Source organism: Electrophorus electricus, chromosome 7 (assembly GCF_013358815.1).
Source record: "Electrophorus electricus isolate fEleEle1 chromosome 7, fEleEle1.pri, whole genome shotgun sequence".
Lineage (NCBI taxonomy): Eukaryota > Metazoa > Chordata > Actinopteri > Gymnotiformes > Gymnotidae > Electrophorus > Electrophorus electricus.
The window spans coordinates 27,532,701-27,552,727 of NC_049541.1; the positions used below are offsets into that span (position 1 = coordinate 27,532,701).

General features: G+C 47.2%; 1 protein-coding gene across 11 annotated transcripts in view; it reads left to right on the forward strand.

Moving 5' to 3' along the window:
• dock10 (dedicator of cytokinesis 10) overlaps nucleotides 1-20,027 on the forward strand; it is a 73,345-nt gene that overhangs the window by 50,239 nt on the left and 3,079 nt on the right. For 4 of the 11 annotated variants that reach the window (XM_035527761.1, XM_035527754.1, XM_035527758.1 and 1 more), the window contains exons 29-53: nucleotides 50-133; nucleotides 784-880; nucleotides 994-1,026; nucleotides 3,199-3,377; nucleotides 4,119-4,235; nucleotides 6,741-6,858; nucleotides 7,044-7,126; nucleotides 7,274-7,388; nucleotides 7,633-7,699; nucleotides 7,897-7,944; nucleotides 9,114-9,215; nucleotides 10,117-10,226; nucleotides 11,495-11,610; nucleotides 12,062-12,199; nucleotides 12,385-12,567; nucleotides 13,211-13,321; nucleotides 13,419-13,634; nucleotides 13,930-13,987; nucleotides 14,741-14,839; nucleotides 15,595-15,701; nucleotides 16,865-16,987; nucleotides 17,084-17,197; nucleotides 17,576-17,581; nucleotides 18,953-19,099; nucleotides 19,230-19,440. In XM_035527761.1, the coding sequence (XP_035383654.1) occupies nucleotides 50-133; nucleotides 784-880; nucleotides 994-1,026; nucleotides 3,199-3,377; nucleotides 4,119-4,235; nucleotides 6,741-6,858; nucleotides 7,044-7,126; nucleotides 7,274-7,388; nucleotides 7,633-7,699; nucleotides 7,897-7,944; nucleotides 9,114-9,215; nucleotides 10,117-10,226; nucleotides 11,495-11,610; nucleotides 12,062-12,199; nucleotides 12,385-12,567; nucleotides 13,211-13,321; nucleotides 13,419-13,634; nucleotides 13,930-13,987; nucleotides 14,741-14,839; nucleotides 15,595-15,701; nucleotides 16,865-16,987; nucleotides 17,084-17,197; nucleotides 17,576-17,581; nucleotides 18,953-19,099; nucleotides 19,230-19,440 (2,782 nt within the window). Of the gene's footprint in view, nucleotides 1-49; nucleotides 134-783; nucleotides 881-993; nucleotides 1,027-3,198; nucleotides 3,378-4,118; nucleotides 4,236-6,740; nucleotides 6,859-7,043; nucleotides 7,127-7,273; nucleotides 7,389-7,632; nucleotides 7,700-7,896; nucleotides 7,945-9,113; nucleotides 9,216-10,116; nucleotides 10,227-11,494; nucleotides 11,611-12,061; nucleotides 12,200-12,384; nucleotides 12,568-13,210; nucleotides 13,322-13,418; nucleotides 13,635-13,929; nucleotides 13,988-14,740; nucleotides 14,840-15,594; nucleotides 15,702-16,864; nucleotides 16,988-17,083; nucleotides 17,198-17,496; nucleotides 17,670-18,952; nucleotides 19,100-19,229; nucleotides 19,441-20,027 lie in introns of those variants that run through there. The other 7 variants (XM_035527764.1, XM_035527756.1, XM_035527759.1 and 4 more) reach the window with 7 other exon arrangements.

The following is a 20,027-nucleotide window of genomic DNA, read 5'->3' on the forward strand; positions in this document are numbered from 1 at the left end:
TGTTCCAGCGCTCAGCTGCAGAGCTGCTAACGCTGTGTGTTCCTTACAGCGCTGCTTCACTGTGATGGACCGAGGTTTCACCTTCAAACTCATCAGTAGTTACATCAACATGATTGCTGCCAGCGATAACAAGGTACTGGAGTACCACACACACCCTCTTTCACACACGCACACACACACTCACCCCACCCATGCCACACCCCCCGTCACACACACGACACTTCTTAATGAATAATCCCCATTCACAGTGAAACTGAAAAATCCAAACCCACATCTGCTAATACTGAAGTGTCATACATTTGTCTACTCAATTTCTCCTCCCTCTCTCCCTCTCTCTCTCTCTCTCTCTCTCTCTCTCTCTCTCCCTCCGTCTCTCCTCCCTCTCTCTCCCTCTCTCTCTCTCTCTCTGTCTCCCTCTCTCTCTCCTTCTCTCTCTCCCTTTCTCCCTCTCTGTCTCTCTCTCTCTCCCCCCCTCTCTCTCCTTCTCTCTCTCTCCTTCTCTCTCCCTCTCTCTCTCTCTCTCTCTCTCTCTCCCTCTCTCTCTCCCTTTCTCCCTTTCTGTCTCTCTGTTTCTCTCTCTCTCTCTCTCTCTCTCTCTCTCCCTCTCTCTCTCCCTTTCTCTCTCTCGCCCATTGTAGATTTTTCTTTATAAATAGGTCCTCTCCCCGTTATGTCCTGTAAATGGTTCTCTTGACTCTGGGCATAACGTAGGCAGGCGTGTTTGTGAGACACGGCGAGATGAGGGTGAGCTCCATGATGGCTCGTGTCCTTCTGTGTTGCCAGGTGCTGTGTGAGTTCAAGTTCGACTTCATGCGGGAGGTGTGCAGTCACGAGCACTACATCCCTCTGAGTCTGCCCATCTCCTCTGCACGAATCACAGGTCAGCCAGCACCGAAGCCACGCCTTGCGCCATCCTCATTGGTCTTGTCTGAGTCCTCATTAGCATAAACTCCACCTCATTAACGCTCTCTGCTTCATTTTTGTTCATGTCAGATAAGGGCTCACCGGAAACGCAGAGTGCCCAGGGTAACTATCCAGTATTAAATCTTATTGGTTTCATTTATCTCCAGTACACAGTATTTAGTAATGATTTATTCAAGTAAATATATACAGTTAATATATACAGTTAATATATACAGTTGTGCTCATAAGTTTACATAGCCTGGCAGAATTTGTGATTTTTTAAAAATATTTTTCAGAGAATAATAATGATAATACAACAACTTTTCTTTTATTCATGTTTAGTGGTTGGGTCAAGCCATGTATTATCAAACAATTGCTTTTGCTTTTTTTAAAAATCATAATGACAACAGAAACTACCCAAATGACCCTGATCAAGTTTACATACCATAGTCTTTAATACCGTGTATTGCCTCCTTTAACATCAATGACAGCTTGAAGTCTTTTGTGGTAGTTGTGGATGAGGCACGTTCTTTTCCCAGATGGTAAAGCTGCCCATTCTTCTTGGCAAAATGCCTCCAATTCCTGTAAATTCTTGGGCTGTCTTGCATGAACTGCACATCTGAGATCTCCCCAAAGTGGCTCAATGATATTGAGGTCATGAGACTGAGATGGCCACTCCAGAACCTTCACTTTTTTCTGCTGTAGCCAATGACAGGTCGACTTGGCCTTGTGTTTTGGATCATTGTCATGTTGGAACATCCAAGTACGTCCCACGCGCAGCTTCTGGGCTGATGAGTGCAAATTTTCCTGCATTCATCCTGCCATCAATTTTGACCAAGTTTCCTGTGCCTGTGTAGTTCACATATCCCCAAAACATCAGCGATCCACCTCCGTGATTTACAGTAGGGATGGTGAACTTTTCATCATAGGCCTTGTTGACTCCTCTCCAAATGTAGCGTATTTGGTTGTGGCCAAAAAGTTCAATTTTGGTCTCATCACTCCAGATAACTTTGTTCCAGAAATCTTGAGGCTTGTCTCTCTGCTGTTTGGCATATAAGTGGGCTGCTTTGTGGCATTGGTGTAATAAGGGCCATGCAGGCTATTTTTCTTCAAGTGCCTCCTTATTGTGCATCTTGAAACAGCCACACCACTTTTTTTCAGAGTCCTGTATGTCAGCTGACGTTATTTGTGGGTTTTTCTTTGCATCCTGAACAATTTTCCTGGCAGTTGTAGCTGAAGGTTTTGTTCGTCTACCTGACTTTGGCTTGGTTTCAACAGATTTTCCACTTCTTAATCAGAGTTTGAACACTGCTGATTGGCATTCTTAGTTTCTTGGATATCATTTTATATCCTTTTCCTGTTTTATAAAGTTCAACTATCTTCTCCTGCAGATCCTTTGATAATTATTTTTGCTCTCCCCATGTCTCATGCAGGGGTCTGTCAGGAGCCCAGTAACTTAGTGAATCTTTATACACACACACTGATTGACAAGCAAACAGATTACAGGTGAGGATGGTTACCTTTAGTAGCCATTTAAAACTGTGTGTGTCAACTTGTGTGTATGTTATCATGCCAAACCTTCCAGGGTATGTAAACCTTTGATCAGGGTCATTTGGGTAGTTTCTGTTGTCATTATGATTTAAAAAAGGGCAGAAACAATCATTTGATAATAAATGGCTTGACTAAAAGAAAAGTTGTTGTATCATCATTATTATTCTGAAAAATATTAAAAAATCACAAATTCAGGGCATGTAAACCTATGAGCACAACTGTATATATACACATTATAAGTGGTATCTGCCACTGTGATGGGTTTTCTTCAGTAATTACTGTTAGGCTGCTGTTTCGGTTTCTTTATAGGTTTTTGTCTCTCTTTACTAAGTACAGGAAAGCTAGTCAAGATTTTTGTCTGTTGTGAATGATCACTGGCTCCAGATAGACTGGACTACGGCTGTTCTGATGGAAGTGAAACCGTTTCAGACAGAGTGCCTCCATGTTCTTTCCTCCTGTCTCTCTGCCTGTATCACACACTCACCTCCAGCTGGGCGCCATATTGTGTGTCAGCTCCCTTTGTGATGGGCCATAAAGTCTCTCACATTCGGTTGATCTCCTCACAGGATTCAGCTCCTGAATATCCAGTGTACTACAAATCACGAGTTCTGTCTCTCTCTCTCTCTCTCTCTCTCTCTCTCTCTCTCTCTCTCTCTCTCTGTCTGTCTGTCTCTCTCTGTCTCTCCCTGTGTCTCTCTTTATGTGGCTCTCTCTGTCTTTGTTTTTTAATCCATCGCCCCCTAGTGGACATGCCGGAGTACAGCCTGACAGGCGAGTTTTGCAGGAAGCATTTTCTGCCGGGGTTGCTGCTGCGGGAACTGGGCTTAGCGCTGCAAGACGAGCAGGACGTCAGACACATGGCCCTGGCCAGCCTGAAGGCCCTGATGGCCAAGCACTCTCTGGACTCCCGCTACGCCGCCAAGGTGACGCCCCCTGCCACCCCGACATCGCATTCGCTCACCGCTAGGGAGTCTGGGATCCCACTGTGAGAGAATGAGAGTAACAAACGTCTCGACGTGCCTCACAGAGTTATTTGACAAAATAATCAGTGTATAAGGCATCTTCCACAGTACACATCTGTGTTTGAATTCGAGTGTGCGATGGCCACATTAGCGGCACAATTACTGGCACAATTTTGATCTTGATCTGTTGGCTAAATTCAGGAATTGACATCAGCAGAGTTCCTGTATATTGTGTGTCATTAAGAGGAGTTTATTAGTGCCACTTTTCCCCTTCATGGAAAAAATGGTCACTGCTGAGGCGTTTTTTGATAGTGAGGCATAATAAAAGATCTCTTAGTATGAAATAATACAATCTTTTCATTTACTGCAGGAAGCTGCTGTTGGAAGTGTGTGTGCATGTGTGCGTGTGCATGGGTGTGAGTGAGTGCGTGTGTGTGAGGTAATGGCACTTCACTGTAGAGGAAAGCGCAGAACAGCAGGAAACAATTAAAGCCTCCGCCCATGTTTAGAGGTCTGGGACATGTGTCATGGCCCCTGACAGTCTGTGTGTGTGTGTGTGTGTGTGTGTGTGCGTACGTGCATGCGTGTGTGTGTGCGCGTGTGTACGTTCCTGTTTACCCCGATGTGCTTATTGTCTGCTTTAATCTGTACTGTACACTTTTACCTTCATGAGAATCTGTGTGTGTGCGTGTGTGTGTGTAGGAGAAGCAGGCACGGATAGCCTCTCTGTATCTTCCTCTGTATGGTCTCATCCTGGACAATATGCCGCGTTTTTTCCTTAGAGACCTTTTCCCCATCTGCCTGACCTCCAGTGATCAGGTACTCCGACACACACACTCACACTCACATATGCGCGTGCACACACACACACACACACACACTCACAATCTCTCTCTCTCACACACACACACACACACACACACACACACACTCACACACAGAGATATGGTAGAGCCATATGGTCTGGTGTTTAGATGTTAGCTCAGCACATGAAATGGTAGCCTCCACCCTACACCCCCTTCACACTAAACCTCCTCCACCATAAATCCCTCCACCCTAAACCCCAGGACTGCTATACAGAAAAATATGGAGGTGAGGTGTAGAAGGGGTGACTGTATGTGTGGAGGTGTAGGAGGAGTGTATGTATGGGTGGAGGTGTAGGAGGAGTGGATGTATGGGTGGAGGTGTAAGAAGTGGATGTATGTGTGGAGGTGTAGGAGGAGTGGATGTATGTGTGGAGTGGATGTATGTTTGGAGGTGTAGGCGGGGTGGATGTATGGGTGGAGGTGTAGGAGGAGTGGATGTATGGGTGGAGGTGTAGGAGGAGTGGATGTATGGGTGGAGGTGTAGGAGGGGTGGATGTGTGGGTGGAGGTGTAGGAGGAGTGGATGTATGGGTGGAGGTGGAGAAGGGGTGGATGTATGGGTGGAGGTGGAGGAGGGGTGGATGTATGGGTGGAGGTATAGGAGGGGTGGATGTATGGGTGGAGGTATAGGAGGGGTGGATGTATGGGTGGAGGTATAGGAGGGGTGGATGTATGGGTGGAGGTGGAGGAGGGGTGGATGTATGGGTGGAGGTGGAGGAGGGGTGTATGTATGGGTGGAGGTATAGGAGGGGTGGATGTATGGGTGGAGGTATAGGAGGGGTGGATGTATGGGTGGAGGTGGAGGAGTGGATGTATGGGTGGAGGTGGAGGAGGGAGGGATGTATGGGTGGAGGTGGCAGTGAGAGCTCCTACAAGCCTGGTGTAAGCCCCACCATGGGTGGTCTGTGCTGTGGCAGGGGCCTGTATCGAGGGTAGGAAACAGCGCTTCCTACTGGTTCCAGTGGTTTCCAGGCAGTTCTCACCAGCATGACTCCTTCTCAGGCTTTTCTGGTGCAGATGGGATTGCATCAGCAGCCTGTGGTCGATTTAACATACTTCACCTCTGCTGGAATAGTCAGCTCAGTCGTTCTTAAAGACACAGAATGTCCAGCCTGGTTAATAAGAAACTGCTGGAGAAGCATGTTTCTGCTTTGGTTAACTGCCTGTGTATAGGGTGTTAATGTGGTGCTGTGTTTAGAGTGCTAGTGTGGTGCTGTGTTTAGGGTATGCTAATGTGGTTCTGTGTTTAGGGTGTTAATGTGGTGCTGTGTTTAGGGTGTTAATGTGGTGGTGTGTTTAGAGTGTTAGTGTGGTGCTGTGTTTAGGGTGTTAATGTGGTGCTGTGTTTAGGGTGTTAATGTGGTGCTGTGTTTAGGGTGTTAGTGTGGTGCTGTGTTTAGAGTGTTAATGTGGTGCTGTGTTTAGGCTGTTAGTGTGGTGCTGTGTTAGGGTGTTAATGTGGTGCTGTGTTTAGAGTGTTAGTGTGGTGCTGTGTTTAGGGTGTTCATGTGGTGCTGTGTTTAGAGTGTTCATGTGGTGCTGTGTTTAGGGTGTTAGTGTGGTGCTGTGTTTAGAGTGTTAATGTGGTGCTGTGTTTAGGGTGTTAGTGTGGTGCTGTGTTTAGAGTGTTAGTGTAGTGCTGTGTTTAGAGTGTTAGTGTGGTGCTGTGTTTAGAGTGTTGTGCTGTGTTTAGAGTGTTAATGTGGTGCTGTGTTTAGAGTGTTAATGTGGTGCTGTGTTTAGAGTGTTAATGTGGTGCTGTGTTTAGAGTGTTAATGTGGTGCTGTGTTTAGGGTGTTAGTGTGGTGCTGTGTTTAGAGTGTTAGTGTAGTGCTGTGTTTAGAGTGTTAGTGTGGTGCTGTGTTTAGAGTGTTGTGGTGCTGTGTTTAGAGTGTTAATGTGGTGCTGTGTTTAGAGTGTTAATGTGGTGCTGTGTTTAGGGTGTTAGTGTGGTGCTGTGTTTAGAGTGTTAATGTGGTGCTGTGTTTAGGGTGTTAGTGTAGTGCTGTGTTTAGAGTGTTAGTGTAGTGCTGTGTTTAGAGTGTTAGTGTGGTGCTGTGTTTAGAGTGTTGTGGTGCTGTGTTTAGAGTGTTAGTGTGGTGCTGTGTTTAGGGTGTTAGTGTGGTGCTGTGTTTAGAGTGTTAATGTGGTGCTGTGTTTAGAGTGTTAATGTGGTGCTGTGTTTAGAGTGTTAGTGTGGTGCTGTGTTTAGGGTGTTAGTGTGGTGCTGTGTTTAGAGTGTTGTGGTGCTGTGTTTAGAGTGTTAATGTGGTGCTGTGTTTAGAGTGTTAATGTGGTGCTGTGTTTAGAGTGTTAGTGTGGTGCTGTGTTTAGGGTGTTAGTGTGGTGCTGTGTTTAGAGTGTTAATGTGGTGCTGTGTTTAGAGTGTTAGTGTGGTGCTGTGTTTAGAGTGTTAGTGTGGTGCTGTGTTTAGGGTGTTAATGTGGTGCTGTGTTTAGGGTTCCAGAGATGACATCAGTATAGGAGGAGGACTGGCAAGTCAGACTGCCCACCTCAATCGTCATGGCAACACTGTGGATGCTTCTTTCTCCAAGGAAGTGCTAAATTCTATTACCGGTATGTGCCTCTGTGTGCGTGTGTGTGCGTGTGTGTGCGTGTGTATGTGTGTGTGTGTGTTGGAACAAATAGATCACGTCAAAACAACACGATTCACACAGTCTTGTCTTGTGAACTGAGCATGTGCATTCTGTGTCGTCTCCTACATGGTTCTCATTTGTTTTCGTCGGTCGCTGTGTCCACAGCGAACAACACGGACTCTCGAGGCTCTCTGATCAGCATCGAGTCCAACCCCAGCAACAGTGAGAAGACGGACACATGTGAGAAGGTGAGAACAGTCCAGTGGCACCGAGCAGGGCCACAGACACTCGGTCCCATCGCTGTGTTCTGAGCTCCCTCACATACAGGTCTCGGTGCGGTCAGCGGTAATGGCTTCCTAGCTGTGTGTTCATGCTGACATGGCTGCTATGTGCAGTTTGCCAGGCCGCAGTCTCTGATTGGCTTTGGGTCGCGCTTCGATAAGCTGGACCAAGCAGAGACGCGGAGCCTCCTCATGTGTTTCCTGTACATTATGAAGACTATATCAGAGGGTGAGTGATCAGAGCAAATACACACACACACGTATATACACACACATATACACACTCACGTATACATGCACAAATGCACACAGGCACATATTATGCAGACCATATCAGGTGCTTTTCCGATCACAGATCATGTCCTTGTAGATTCAGACACTTCTCTGCAGTAGATTGTGTCTGGACTTGTTTCCGTTAGTATGACACCCCTGGATGCCTGCACTAACTTGTTTTGCTGGGGTTTGTCTTCCAGAGGTCATGGTTGCATACTGGCACAGAGCTATTCACCAGGAGATATCGGACTTCTTCAACATACTAGAGTGAGTCTCTCTAACCCGGGATGCATGAATGGATGGTGTGGTTAAGCATGAGGGGATGTGTTCGGTCATATGGGCTGGGCGACAGACTGAAGTGTATGTTTAGACTGAGCTAGTGTTTTTAAGGGTTACTGGTTACACTGTTCCTGCCATTCACATGTCTGTTCACAAAAGCTCTGTCTCTAATCTCTCCATCACAGACTGTGTCTCCAGCACTTCAGGTTTCTTGGAAAGAAACACATTGCCAGGTGAGTCACTGTAATAGACCATTCACTACTGAACCGTGTGTGTGTATGTATGCGTGGGCATATATATGTGTGTGTGTATGTGTATGCGTGGGCGTATGTGTGTGTGTGTGTGTGTGTGTGTGTGTGTGTGTGTATTGCTCTATTCTCTCTACTTACTGATGGATTGTCTTTCTCACATTTTAGTACTTTAATGGCATGGTTAGTCTCTCTCTCTCTCTCGCTGGTTGCTTATTGCTTTTCTGTTTTATGTTTCATGGGTGTACCCATCACAGCCCTCCCACAGTTTCCTGTGTGTCATGTCTGTGTTCTGCTCCTTGTGTTGTAGGAATATTATCAGATCATAACAGATGTACATTTTGATAGGTGTGATTCCTATGTAGCTCATCTTTAGATCAGCTATTTATATGTTACACTTTTGCAACAGGAGTGTGTAGTTTACACTGACTGGCAGTATTCAGGAAATGTGCACCTAATTGAATATATATTTTATCATGTATTTTAACATGTATTTTGGTAATATTTAATATTTAATTGTTGATGTTCATGTAAAAGGTTTTCCTGCTTTGTTTCAGTTTTCATGTGTCTTAATGTGTGTGTCTTGCGGTGAATCTTTGTTTGAATGTGTGTGTTTGTGTGTTTCTCTGTGCGTGTTTCTCTGTCTGTGTGTATGTTTTGTTTGTGTGTGTGTGTGTGTATGGTGTGTGTGTGTGTGTGTGTGTGTGTGTGTGTGTGTGTGTGTGTGTGTGTGTGTGTTGCATGGCTTCTTCTGTCCTTCTCATGTTTAGGTGATTGTCTCCAGCTCCATTCCGCTCATCCTGATCTTCATTTTCAAACAGACGCACGCACGCATATGCACACGCACACACACACACGCACACACACACACACACACACACACACACACACACACACACACACACACACACACACACACACACACACACACACACACACACACACACACACACACGGCTAGGCTCTCATGAGATGACTGAATCCTTGCACCCTTCCTAACATTTGCAAGTGCATCAGGCTTGTGCTGATCTAACAATCAGACTTGTGCTGCACTAACATTCAGGCTTGTGCTGTAATATCACTCAGACTTGTGCTTTATTAACAATTAGACTTGTGCTCTTTAACCCCTGCTGTGATTGGGTCATTGTGCACAGGAAGTTAGCGGCCGCCGTTAAGCTGGCTCAGGCCACGCAGAGCACTGGCACTCTGAAGGGGTCGAACGCTTCCTCCCAGACCTCAGGGCTCCTGCCCCAATGGTAAACACCCCCAGGACTACATTTCCCATAGGGCCCTTCTTTTATACATTGTAGACTGAACAGAATAATGGCTTAGTTAGCATTAGCAGAAAATGTCGTTGACATTTGGAAGTGCTTTAATAGAGATCAGAGTCAGATTGGTTAAATCTGAATAGAAACAGAAACATCAGGCCCTGGTCTTGACCCAGGCTGAATCATGATTTTACTGATTCTAAGATAAATGGAATAGTAATTCCAATTTAATATCATTTTGACAACAGTTTGCAATTTGGTTCAGTGTAACAAGTTAAATAATGATGTCACAATATCTAGACACACACATATTGACACATACAAATACAGACACACATGCAGATGTCATTTGTCCTTTGTAAAAACATCCTAGTGCTTCATCACTGCTGTAGCCATGATGTAATGCAAAGACAGTATCCACAAATCTACAGTGTTGTCATGTGACACAGTGTGGCAGCCATTTTGTCTGTAACCAGCATGGCCGTTCCCCTTGAGCTGCGCTGTGTGGTCTCTGTGACCCTCTGTTCTCCTTCTTGTGTGTCCATAAACCCCTTTTATAATATATCAGCTAATACGCTAAAACCTTGACTTCGCTAACAAGGTCTAGCCTGTGGGGGGCTCAGAGGCAGATAAGCAAATACATTTAGCCTATACAAATCATAGCAAATAGCACGTGTGTGTGTGTGTGTGTGTGTGTGTGTGTGTGTGTGTGTGTGTATGCGCCTCAAAGATGTTCATTAGCTAACAGAAACAGAGTGTCCTGTTCAAACCTGTCATCTATCTAATCACTGGGGTGTTTCTGGACTAGTGATGCCTTTAAGACTGAACTGAGCGTCTTGTTACCCTGGTTCCCCCTCCACCCCCCTCCACCCCTCATCTGCCCACCCAGGATGCATTCAGGGCAGGATGGGCACCGACACGGCCGCTCTCAGACCATGCCCATCATTCGAGGCAAGAATGCCCTCACCAACCCTAAACTACTGCAGATGATGGAATCAGGTAGGGTGAGCACACCACACACACACCGCACGCACACACACACCACATACCGCACACCTCACACCGCACGCACACACACAGCACACACACACAGCACACACACACCACATACCGCACACCTCACACCGCGCGCACACACACCACATACCGCACACCTCACACCGCACACACACACACCGCACACACACACCGCAACACACACACCGCACACATACAGCACACACACACCGCACACACACACACACACACCACATACCGCACACCTCACACAGCACACACACACAGCACACACACACCGCACACACATACCATACACCTCACACCGCACACACACACACCACATAACGCACACCTCACACCTCACACCGCACGCACACACACAGCACACACACACAGCACACACACACCACATACCGCACACCTCACACCGCGCACACACACACCGCACACACACACCACATACCGCACACCTCACACTGCACACACACACACACCGCACACACACACCACATACCGCACACCTCACACTGCACACACACACCGCAACACACACACCGCACACACACACACACACAGCACACACACACCGCACACACACACACACACCACATACCGCACACCTCACACCGCACACACACACACACCGCACACACAGCACACACACACCGCACACACACACACCGCACACACACACCGCACACACACACCGCACACACATACCGTACACCTCACACCGCACACACACACACACCGCAACACACACACACACACACCTCACACCGCACACACACACACCGCACACACACAGCACACACACACCGCACACACACACCGCACACACACACCACATACCGCACACCACACACCGCACACACACACCGCACACACACACCGCACACCTCACACCGCACACACACACCGCAACACACACACCACACACACACACACCGCACACACACACACACACACCCCAGTACACCCACAGCCCAGTGCCCCGAGATGCCCCGCCTCACCCACCACTTTCTGTGGTTCAGTGCCCTCCTACCTTGCATTAACTTGTGCAGCACAAGATGTGCGTCTCTCGCTGGAAAGTTAATGTAAGACATCACAGGAAGCTTAACCCAGTCTGTCACTGACTGACCTCACTCACTTTAAATGACACATTATTGTATGCTAATTCAATATCCAGATATGTAATGAGATCCTAGTAAATATACATAAATGATATTGGACGCTGACATTCTTTATACTTTGTGTGTGTGTGTCAGATGGAAATACCACTGAGAGCGACACCATCAGTCCCACAGACATGGAGGCCAACCTCTCCACAGAGGTGGCCCTCATTGTGCTCGATATCCTCGGTCTGTTTGTTCACCACCACAAGGTCAGCACACGCCCACCTGCCAGACTAGTACTGCTCACAGACTGGAGTCAGTCAAGGGTTCAGGAACTCCATAGTAGTACAGTGCCACCTCGTGGTTAAAAGAACTGCAGCAGTCTCAATGTTCATGGAGAGCCTGTATATAGATTGACATAAATATACAAATGTTTAATGGTATGCTAGAAGTATGGGGATAAATACATAATTTACACTGTTTTGGAAATCAGTGACGGAAAAGGTCTCTCCTCAAAGGCCAGGGGTAGCTCAGCAGTTAAGGTATTAGACCCCTGCACTTCCCAGTTAAGAATTTAGACTCACCACTGCCCAGTTTAGGTATTCGACCCCACCACCAATCATAATTGTAAATCACTGTGAATAAAAGTGCTAAATACCGTAAATGTACATTTCTCCTTTCGTCCTGTGTTCTCCTCTCGTCTCCTCTTGTCTCATGTAGAAGCAGCTCCAGCAGGATGAAGGCCAGAACTCTCTGATGAAGAAAGTGTTTGACACCTACCTGCTCTTCTTCCAGATCAACCAGTCCACCACCACTCTTAGACATGTCTTCGCTGCACTGCGCCTCTTCATACAGAAGGTACACACACACACACACACACACACACACTCATTTGCAGAGACATTGATGAGCAGCTTGTTTGTCTTCACACTGGTTTTCTGACAATAAAGATGATGTAAACTCCTCTTTCTCTCCTCCTCTCTCTCTCTCTCTCTCTCTCTCTCTCTCTCTCTCTATCTATCTATCTATCCCTCTCTCTCTAGTTCCCCTGCGTGTTTTTCCAGGGGAAGGCAGACCTGTGTGGGTGTCTGTGCTATGAAATCCTCAAGTGCTATAACCATCGTTCCAGCAGCACACAGACTCAAGCTTCTGCTCTCCTCTACGTCCTCATGAGGAAGAATTTTGAGTTCACCAAGGGGAAGTCCATCGTCCGCTCCCACCTGCAGGTCAGAGTGTGTGTGTGTGTGTGTGTGTGTGTGTGTGTGTGAGAGTCCGCCGTACCATTGCAGTACAGTAAAGGCAGGGCATATGTAGACCAAAACTTCCACATCTCTGTGCTTGAACCCTACCTGGTCCTATTTGCAGAGGTGTATTGAATTCTCGCTGGGGTTTTCAGCAGAGCTACGGAGGGGCATGTTTGAGATGCAGATGTTTAAGACACTCGTGCGGAGGCGTCTGCAGTTGAAATTTCATCTGCATGAACAGGCCACCACAGACTCTCTTTGACACCACACACACTCTGCACTTCCACTGTTGGGATCATTGTTTGCCCACTTTAACAGGGCTTGTCTTTTACTGGGCCATCAGTCATTGGTTCTTCTGCACTTTACTGCCCGATTTCACGTGTGCTTGATGCACTTTTCATGTTGATTCGTTGTAGCAGAGGGTGGTGGGACTTGGTCAGCACTTAATCATGCTCTGTGTCAGAGGTTTTTTGAATTTCACCCCTGCAGCTTCTCACCAACTACTAAAAAAGTGTTTTTAAAAGAGTTGTACACACTACACTTTCAACGGTGTTGGAACAGAAAGGCAGTATGCTTTGGGGAAATGTCTGCTTTCTTCTCATGGACATCTTTGTCACACTTTCAGGTCATAAAAGCCGTGAGTCAGCTGATTGCAGACGCGGGTATCGGAGGATCACGCTTCCAGCAATCCCTGGCCATCATCAACAACTTCGCCAACGGAGATGCACCTCTCAAAGTAAGAGTCACGTTCCTCGTGGACATGTTTAAGAGCTTTTACTACGGAACAGGGTAGATGTTGGTGTCACAAAGGGGATCCTCCCGTGTCCACGCAGAACACATCGTTCCCGGCGGAGGTGAAGGACCTGACCAAGCGTATCCGGACCGTTCTCATGGCCACCTCGCAGATGAAGGAGCACGAGAAGGACCCCGAGATGCTGGTGGACCTGCAATACAGCCTGGCCAACTCGTACGCCAGCACCCCCGAGCTGCGCCGCACCTGGCTGGAGAGCATGGCCAAGATCCACATCCGCAACGGGGACCTGTCCGAGGTGAGGGGACCCGTCCCCTGTCCGCCTACCTCACACTGAAGCGCCCAACCCAGTCCTAGAGGTCATACCTGGGCCAGGTGAAAATGGAGTGATGAACACCTGACTCAGGTATACCAAGACCTGAAATGTGCAAAAAAAACAAAAACAAAACCTGCCTGAAGGATTCAGTTGTGGTGCTACAGAAATATTCTGACGGCTGTGTTAATAAAGGTCTTTATACCATAAAGCATACACCATAATTCATAATGCTAATAGTTGAAGCAAAAGGAAGACGTGTCACTTCTGTTGGTTTCAGGCTGCTATGTGCTACATCCACATCTCTGCCCTGATAGCGGAGTCTCTGAAGAGGAGAGGTGAGCACTGCTGCGCCCCACATACCACACCTTCTGCTCTGTTTCCTGCAAGCATGACCCAGCTGTTGACCCTCCGCGGGTGTGCCTCAGCTATAGATCTCCGTGTAACTGTCCTCCCTCCCCTCTGTCTGTCTCTTCACACGTGGCCGTGGCTTCAGTGACGTGAAGCAGTGGTACATTTACACGCCACTTTGAGGCTCGGGCCTTTGCATGCGCATGCTAGCGGGGGCGTGACTCGGAGTGAGCGGCATGACTTTCCAGCTCTCTCCCCCCCCCCCCCCTCTCTCCCCTCTCTCTCTCTCCCTCCCTCTCTCTCCCTCCCTCTCTCTCTCTCTCTCCCTCTCTCTCCCCTCTCTCTCCCCCTCTCTCTCTCTCCCCTCTCTCTCTCTCTCTCTCTCTCTCTCTCTCCCCCTCTCTCCCCCTCTCTCTCTCTCCCCCTCCCTCTCTCTCCCCCTCTCTCTCTTTCTTTCTATCATTCTCCTTCTTTATTTCTCGTTTTCTTTCTCTTGCTCTTTTTTCTCCCTCTCTTTCACTTGTTCTCGCTTTCTCTTAGTCTCTCTTTCTCTCTTGTTCTCTTTCTCTGTCTCTCTCTTGTTCTTTTTCTCTCTCCCCCCTTTCTTTCTTTCTCTCATTCTTTCTGTCGCCCTCTCTCCATCACCATTGTTTTGCTTGTACAGCATGCTCTGAGGCTGAGTAACTGAGCGTCAGGTGGATGTGAGCCCATGTTAAACTGCTGCCCCTCTGTAACCACAGGTTACTGGAAGCCTGAGAAGGTGCGGATCTCGAGCGCGGCCGCGGAGGAAGCCACTGTCATTAACTATTGTCCTTTACTAACCCCCCAAGAAGGAGAAAGTGAGTGTACACGCACCCACCCTGTTGTTCTGAAACCCGCCCACCCTGTAGGGGAGCCGTGTGTGTGCCCCCGGCCTCCCCAGGCCTGCCTTTAATCCAGAGACGTAATGAAGGAGCTCTAGGTTTGCTTCCTGAGACCCTGAGGTCCCAGTTCTCTGCAGGAGGAAGCGTACGTGATAAAAGTGGTTCGAACACTTCACTGATAGATCAGATTCCTTTCTGAGAGGTACAGTATCCCAGATTGAGTGCATGCGCTGTGTGCCGATTAAAGTTTGAATAGTGTATTGGTTTCTTCTGGTGCAGTGTGTGTATTGGTTTTGGCATGTGCCGCGGTTTTGCTGTGCGCTGTTGTGACGCATTGAGTGTGACTGTACCTGGTCCTGCCAGCGTTCATGTGCGGTCTGGCCTCTCCCACTACCACTATACTTCTTTGTAGCACTGGTCCCACTCCTCTGCTAAAAGCACAGACTGGTCCCATGTCCTCGGGACACTGGATATCTTTTTAAAGTTACATGATAAGTAAGCCTTTGATTGACTGAGGCTTGAATGTTTGAATACATGAGTGGATGGATGGATTCTTGAATGGGCAACAGAATGAGGGGCTAGATAGATAGATGCCAGGCTGGACTGATGGTTGAATGGGTGACTGTATGGATGCACAGACAGTTGGACAGATGAGATGGAGTGATGAGTGTATATATTAATGAACAGATATCGTTTCCGGTGTAACTATCTCTGTCCTCCCCGTGTTGCAGTGTCCTTCAGCGTGGGCTGGGCCGCCTTTGTGGACATCTCCCCCAATGTGCAGGAGGAGGGAGCCCAGAAAGAGGACACGGGGACCCAGGACACGCCGTACACTGAGGTAAACCGACTGAGGTAAACGGCTGAGGTAAACGGCTGAGGTAAACCGACTGAGGTAAACCGACTGAGGTAAACCGACTGAGGTAAACGACTGAGGTAAACCGCTGAGGTAAACGACTGAGGTAAACCGCTGAGGTAAACCGCCGGGGACGTGGATGTCCAGCTGTCCTAATCAGGTTCATCTTGCTCTTCTGGGCATACAGTGTGACATCCCCCCCCCCCCTGCTTTGAGTCTTGGTTCCTCTCAAGGTTTTTTCCTCAGGCTCTTAGGGAGTTTTTCCTCACCACTATCACCACTAGCTTGATCACTGGGGACTTGGACTCAGACATTTCTAAATCTGCTTTGTGACAACGGCTGTTGTAAAAGGTGATATACAAATAAGTTTGACACTTGCCTTGACTTTGATATACAAAGTGTGTCCTGTCGAGAGTGTTGCGAAGTCCCATCTCCCCTTGTGGTGTAAAACAGGTGTTCCTTATGTTGGGAAGAGATTCTGTAAGCGTTACTTTCAGTAGTCAGAAAGCTGAAGTCCCTCCCACACACTCTGAGCAGCCAATCAAGTGTGAGCTAACAAAACCTCAACCAAATGCAACTATGGTAGAAGTTTGTATTTGGGGTGGTTGGACGCATAAGCATGCTGTCATTATAATGTTGGCATATGTTGATCACTGCTGTAGTGGTTGTCTCGGAGTAACATGTTCTAGGCAGACCTAAATTTGATTTTATGGATTACATGGTCTCACACAAAGCGTGGTGACACCAAGTTTGCCTCTTAGGTAGAATGACAAAGTAACTCTGAAGGACACAGGTGTTATCAGGCAATTAATAGCCTACCACTCTGTCAGCACCCATGACCAAGTCTTCTCTGGTGAGGGAACTTCAGAGTGGTCTTCACCAGCAGCCCCATCTACAGGTTTGGATGTCTATGGTTTCATCACTCTGATTCTCCCTCCTTGTGTCATTAGAATCAGATCTGCTTGAGTGGTGTGGCAGGCTGTCAATCAACTGTGCTTATCAGAATATTAGGACTGACCAAATTTACCAGATGGGAATATCTTGGACCACAGCTGCATCACAAAATGAGAATGTGGGATACTGATTCGCTGAAGACATTTGCCTTGGACTCCGCCTGAGGACGTGTGTGTTTGGTGACTGGTTTGCAGGACACACTGGTGGAACAGCTGGAGCTGTGCGTGGATTACCTGTGGAAGTCGGAAAGACACGAGCTCATAGCTGACATCAACAAGCCTGTCATCGCCGTATTTGAGAAGAGGCGAGACTTCAAGGTGAGTTGTAGTCTTCCCGGAGACTTGCGGGAGCTTGTTCTCGGCAACTTTCAAAACGGCAAATAAAATGTAAAAAACAGCATATGTGTGTTACAGAGGCTGTCAGAGCTGTACTACGACATTCACCGCTCTTATCTGAAAGTGACGGAGGTGGTGAACTCAGAGAAGCGTCTGTTTGGCCGATACTATCGGGTAGCTTTCTATGGACAGGTATGTCACATGACCAGTCCGGCAGTCTCGAGAGAAGTGAGAAGAACTTTTGATGTGTCCTGTCTTTCCTGACATGGCATATCTAGGCAAACAGTAAAGCCTACATGCATTGTTGGACATTAATGTTGTCTGTCTGAAATGAAACCTCCCACAGCTTACAAAGTAAACGTTTACAAAACGCCAGTGCAGTTTCCCGCAGCTGTGTGTCCGGCAGCCGGCACTGCCACGGCCTGTCGAGCCAAGACCTTCCTCTCTTCCCTGTTTGATGTTTCTTTGCAACTTTTGTCATTTTTTTGAAGATGATCCCTAAAAATCATCTCGGCTGTCGGTTTCTTTAAAGCTCATCTGCTCTTCTGTTCCTTTTGGTTTCTGTTTCAGGCAGCGGTAAGTTTACTTCTCTTTTCTCTTCCTTTTCTTTGTTCTGTTTTCTACTCTAAACAGCGTAACCTTCCTGCTCTCTTCCAAACTGCTAATATTTGCATATGTGTTCACACACATACACACACACATACATTATTTTGTATGGTATTTAATTCCAGGTTGCGTTTTGTCCTCATATGACCCCTATGGCTGCGTCTAACACTCAACATTTCTTTGTCTGTGGAATAGTGAATGGTGGGTTTTGTACATACAGAAGAAAAGCAAGGTGACGTTTTCAGGTTAGACAGAATGGGCCTTCCTCCAGCAGAGGGCGCACAAGTGCAGGTGTCAGCCCTCAGCTCAGGCTAGTCCACACTGGTCATTATAGCCTGACTAATAGCATTATCCTTTAGCCCTGCTAACTGACGTAGCGCGCAGGTCGCTAATGCGCTAGATGAGCTCGCTTGTGTTGCCATCACAGTGATAACATACCACAGCTGTGTGAAAGCTAAATTACCATGGTAACAGTCTGACATCTGTTATCATCTCTGCTGCCACATGAGGACAGTGTTAAAACAGGCAAAATACTGACACACACACACTCACACACACTCACATACACATACACACTCACACATACACAGACACGCACACACACACACAGACACATACACACACACACACACACACACACACACACACGTGTGCACACATGTGGACACACACACACACACACACAGACACACACACACACAGACATACACACACACACACACAGACACACTCACATACACAGACACACACACACACACACACAGACACGCACACACAGACACGCACACACAGACACACACACACAGACACACACACGCACACACAGACACACACGCACACACAGACACAGACACACACACACAGACACGCACACACAGACACACATGGACACACAGACACACACACACAGACACACACACACGGATACACACACACACACACATACATATACACACACACACACACACTCACACTCACATACACAGACACACACTCACTCACACACACACACACACACACACACACACACACAGACACGCGCACACACAGACACACACACGCACACACAGACACACACACGCACACACAGACACACACACGCACACACAGACACACATGGACACACAGACACACAGACACACACACACAGACACACACGGATACACACACACACACACATACATATACACACACACTCACACTCACATACACAGACACACACTCACTCACACACACACAGACACACACACACAGACGCACACGGACACACATACACACACACACATACATACACACACACACACACTCAATCAGAGATACTAACAGTGGTGCGTTTGACAGGGCTTCTTTGAAGAGGAGGAGAGTAAGGAGTTTATCTACAAGGAACCGAAGCTCACTGGTCTGTCTGAGATCTCTCAGCGACTCCTCAAGCTCTACTCAGACAAGTTTGGAGCAGAAAACGTCAAAATGATCCAGGACTCCAATAAGGTTACAGCTCTTCTCTCACGTCCATATTTCTTTACATCTCAGCTTTTCAAACTCCCCTAAACCCTTCAGCTGCTTGATGAAGGAGGAGGTTCTTTGATCCCTGTTTAACGGTATGTTTGCTGGGGTGCAGGTGAACCCCAAAGACCTGGATGCCCGGTTCGCCTACATCCAGGTCACGTTTGTGGTGCCCTACTTCGACGAGAAGGAACAGCATGAGAAGAGGACGGACTTTGAGCGGCACCACAACATAAACCGCTTCGTCTTCGAAACACCTTTCACCCTCTCCGGCAGGAAGCACGGTGATGTGGAAGAGCAGTGTAAACGACGGACCATCCTGACCAGTCAGTCCAAACCAAATGATCAGACACATACAACATGTACCCACTCAGTCCAAACCAAACGATCAGATACATACAGTATATACCCACTCAGTCCAAACCAAATGATCAAATACATACAGTATATACCCACTCAGTCCAAACCAAACGATCAGATACATACAGTATATACCCACTCAGCCCAAACCAAAAGATCAAATACATACAGTATATACCCACTCAGTCCAAACCAAACGATCAAATACATACAGTATATACCCACTCAGTCCAAACCAAACGATCAAATACATACAGTATATACCCACTCAGTCCAAACCAAACGATCAAATACATACAGTATATACCCACTCAGTCCAAACCAAACGATCAGATACATTACGTTCCCAGTGATTCAAACCTAATCATTATATATATACGTGAACTGTGAGATTATTACTGTGAATAACTACTAACTACTGTTATTAGTGTTAATCTCTGGCTCAATTCTTTGAAGCTTTAAATGGAATAGTCCTGACACAATTATTCACGAGACACTGTGTGTACAAGTAAAACTAAACATAAAAACTAAAAGATACAATAAAAAGCTTCTA